The sequence below is a fragment of the Chrysochloris asiatica genome, unplaced genomic scaffold (genome assembly GCF_000296735.1).
Source record: "Chrysochloris asiatica unplaced genomic scaffold, ChrAsi1.0 scaffold00065, whole genome shotgun sequence".
NCBI lineage: Eukaryota > Metazoa > Chordata > Mammalia > Afrosoricida > Chrysochloridae > Chrysochloris > Chrysochloris asiatica.
Window position 1 is genome coordinate 15,028,827 of NW_006408583.1, and position 3,515 is coordinate 15,032,341.

The window sequence follows — 3,515 nt, forward strand, 5'->3', positions numbered from 1 at the left end:
TTACCTTAAATTAATAATGATGACTTAAACATAGTTATTTAACTTTTTAAATATAAGATAAAAAAGGTAAATTTGCAGTTTTTTGTTGTTGAGCTTTGGTCCATTTTGCTGATCCACACCCCAAAGGCAACTGTTGTAGTGATTTTGATGTATCTCCCTTCTAATGAATGTCTATTTGTATTTCATTTTATTTCTAAACTGATTTTAGGTACAAGCAGGTCATCAACACCTGCGATCTTTGCCTCTGACCCTGCCACCTGCCCCATCATCCCTGGCTGTGAAACAACTATTGAGGTTTCTAAAGGACGGACAGGGCTGGGCCTGAGCATCGTTGGTGGATCAGACACCCTCCTTGTGAGTACCACTCAGAGCTGCCCCAGATAAAGTCACAGCCCATTGTCAGCCTAAAATCCACTGGCATCAAGTCAGTTCTAACTCATAGCGATCGCATAGGGCAGGGTAGACGTACTCCATAGAGTCTCCTAGGCTGGAAATCTTTATGGAAGCAGACTGGCACATCTTTCTCCCACAGAGCACCTGACAGGTTCCAGCTACACTCCAGTGCCAAACCCCCTGCCCTATCAGTCTAGGAACTGTTATCTGGTAGATTTTTATCAATTATTTTAAGTGATGTGAAAGGCTTAGACAAATGTAGCATTCATTGTTGCTTTCATTTTATTGTCATTGTTAAGTGCCGTCAAGTTGGTTCCGACTCATAGCGAGCCTGTATAGAGTTTCCAAGGAGTGGCTGGTGGATTTGAACTATTAATCCTATGGTTCAAATCAATCTTGTGGTCCAAAGTGACCATGTGGTCCAGTGCTTTCCCTACAGTACCACACCAGGACTCATTCATGTTAGAACTCAATTAAGTATGGGGATATTTACTATGAGTAAACCAATACTGAATCAGTAATATATTACCATTTTAATGTTAAGTTTTACATTTCAAAATATTTCTGTCAGATCACCAGTCCTTGCTGTATTTTTATTTTCCCTTTTTTACTGACCGGTTATGGTCAGGTTAGATCCATACTGAAAGGAGTCTTTGAAAGACTAGACAATCTGTAGATTAAATTCCCATACTGATAAGAATGCTTTTAAAATAGAATAATTTCATTTGTAACTATGAGAGGCAGTTGTTGTTAAGTGTTGTTGAGTTGGTTCTGACTCACAGGGACCATGTATAGGGTATCCTAGAAATGGATGGTGAGTTTAAACTGCCCACCTTGCCATTCAAACTACTCTTACAGTCCAGTGCCTATCCTAATGCACCACACCAGGACTCCAGATAGAAAGGTGGTAGTAGTGGTGATTATGGGCCATGGAGTTGGTTCCAACTCATAGTGGTTTAAAAGCCTGTAAACCTTTATGGGAGCAGAAAGCGTCATCTTTCTCCCACAGAATGGCTGGTCGTTTTGAACTGCTGACCTTGAGGTTAGAGTCCTGACTCGTAACCACTATGCTACCAGAGCTCTTCAAGATAAAGGTATCAAATAATATGTATAATTTTTGTTGTTGTTAATTGCCATTGAGTTGGTTTTGACTCTTAGTGACCGTATACACAGCAGAAGAACACATAACCCAGGTCTGTGCCATCCCCACAATTGTTATGTTGGAGCCGGGTGCAGCTGCCACTGTGCCAGTCCACCTCCTTAGGGGTGTTCTTCTTTTTTACTGACAGAAAGGCAACAATACACATGGATCTCACCAGATGGAATACACAGGAATCAAAGTGGCTGAAGAAATTGCATATATGCATGCATATCATATATATTTGATTTACTTATTTTATGTAGTTTTTAAATTAAATGTTTTCACCATTTAACGTTGTTAGTTGCTGTGATACTGAAAGCTATGCCACCGGTATTTTAAATACCAGCAGGGTCACCTATGGTGGACAGATTTCAGATGAGCTTCTAGCCAAAGGCATACTAGGAAGAAAGAGTGACAAACTACTTCTGAATATTTAGTCACTGAAAACCTTATGAATGACAGAGAAACACTGTCAGATATAGTCCCGGAAAATGAGGCCCTCAGGTTGGAAGGCACTCAAAATGTGACTGGGGAAGAGCTACCTCCTCAGAGTAGAGCTGACCGTGATGACGTGACTGGAGAAAAGCCTGTGGGAGAAACGCCCGCGGGACCTTCATTTGCTGATGGGGCACAACTCAAAATGAAGAGAAACAGCTGTAAACGTCAACTGAAAATCAGAACATGGAATGTACGAAGAATTAATCTGGGAATACTGGAAGTTGTCTAAAATGAAATGGAATACATAAACATCGATATCTTAGGCATTAGTGAGCTGAAATGGACTGGTATTGGCCATTTTGAATCTGATACCCATATGGTTTACTATGCCGAGTATGACAAATTGAAGAGGAATGGTGGTGTTGCATTCATTGTCACAAAGAACATATCCGGACCAGTCACGAGGTATAACGTTGTCTGTGATAGGATAATATCCATGTGCCTGCAGGGAAGCCCAGTTAATACCATTGTTACTCAAATTTACGCACCAACCACTAAAGCCAGTGAGGATGAAATAGAAGAATTCTACCAACTTCTTCAACTGATATCTATCAAACATGCAATCAACTTGTATTGATCGTTACTGGTGATTGGAATGCAAAGGTTGGGAGCAAAGAAGAAGAATCAGTAGTTTGAAAATATGGCCTTGGTGATAGATATGATACTGGAGAAAGCATGATAAAATTCTACAAAACCAATGATTTGTTCATTTCAAATACCTACTTTAGACAGCATAAGACATGACTATACACATGGACCTTGCCAGATGGAATACATAGAAATCAAATTGACTACGTCTTCGGAAAGAGACGATGGAAAATCTCCATATCATCAGCGAAAACAAGGCCAGGGGCAGACTGGAACAGACCATCAATTACTCATATGCAAATTCAAATTGAAGCAGAAGAAAATGAAAACAAGTTCACGAGAGCCAAATATGACCTTGAATATATCCCTCCTGAATTTGGAGATCATCTGAAGTACAGATTTGATGCATTAAACACTAAAGACTGAAGACCAGAAGAGTTGTGGGATGACATCAAGAACATCATACAGGAAGAAAGCAAAATGTTGTTAAGAAGACAAGAAAGACAAAATGGATGTTAGAAGAGACACTGAAACTTGCTCTGCAGCATAAAGATGCTAAAGAAAATGGAAGAAATGAGGAGATCCAAGAGCTGAACAGAAAATTTCAAAGATCAACTCTTGAAGATAAAGCCAAATATTACAACAAAATGTGCAAAGATCTGGAATCAAAATACCAAAAAGAAAGAACACACTCAGCATTTCCCAAGCTGGAGGAACTGAAGAAAAAAATTCAAGCCTTCACTTTCATTATTGAAAGATTATCTGGGCAAACTATTGAATGATGCAGAAATCATCAAGAGAAGATGGAAGGAATACACAGAATCACTGTACCAAAAGGAAATGGTTAATGTTCAACAGTTTCAAGAGGTAGCATATGATCAAGAGCCAGTGATAC

General features: G+C 39.5%; 1 protein-coding gene across 1 annotated transcript in view; it reads left to right on the plus strand.

The window, feature by feature from the left end:
* MPDZ (multiple PDZ domain protein) overlaps positions 1-3,515 on the plus strand; it is a 236,534-nt gene that overhangs the window by 209,226 nt on the left and 23,793 nt on the right. Inside the window, exon 34 of the mRNA XM_006864508.1 lies at positions 209-354. Coding sequence (XP_006864570.1) covers positions 209-354 — 146 coding nt within the window. The remainder of the gene's footprint in view (positions 1-208; positions 355-3,515) is intronic.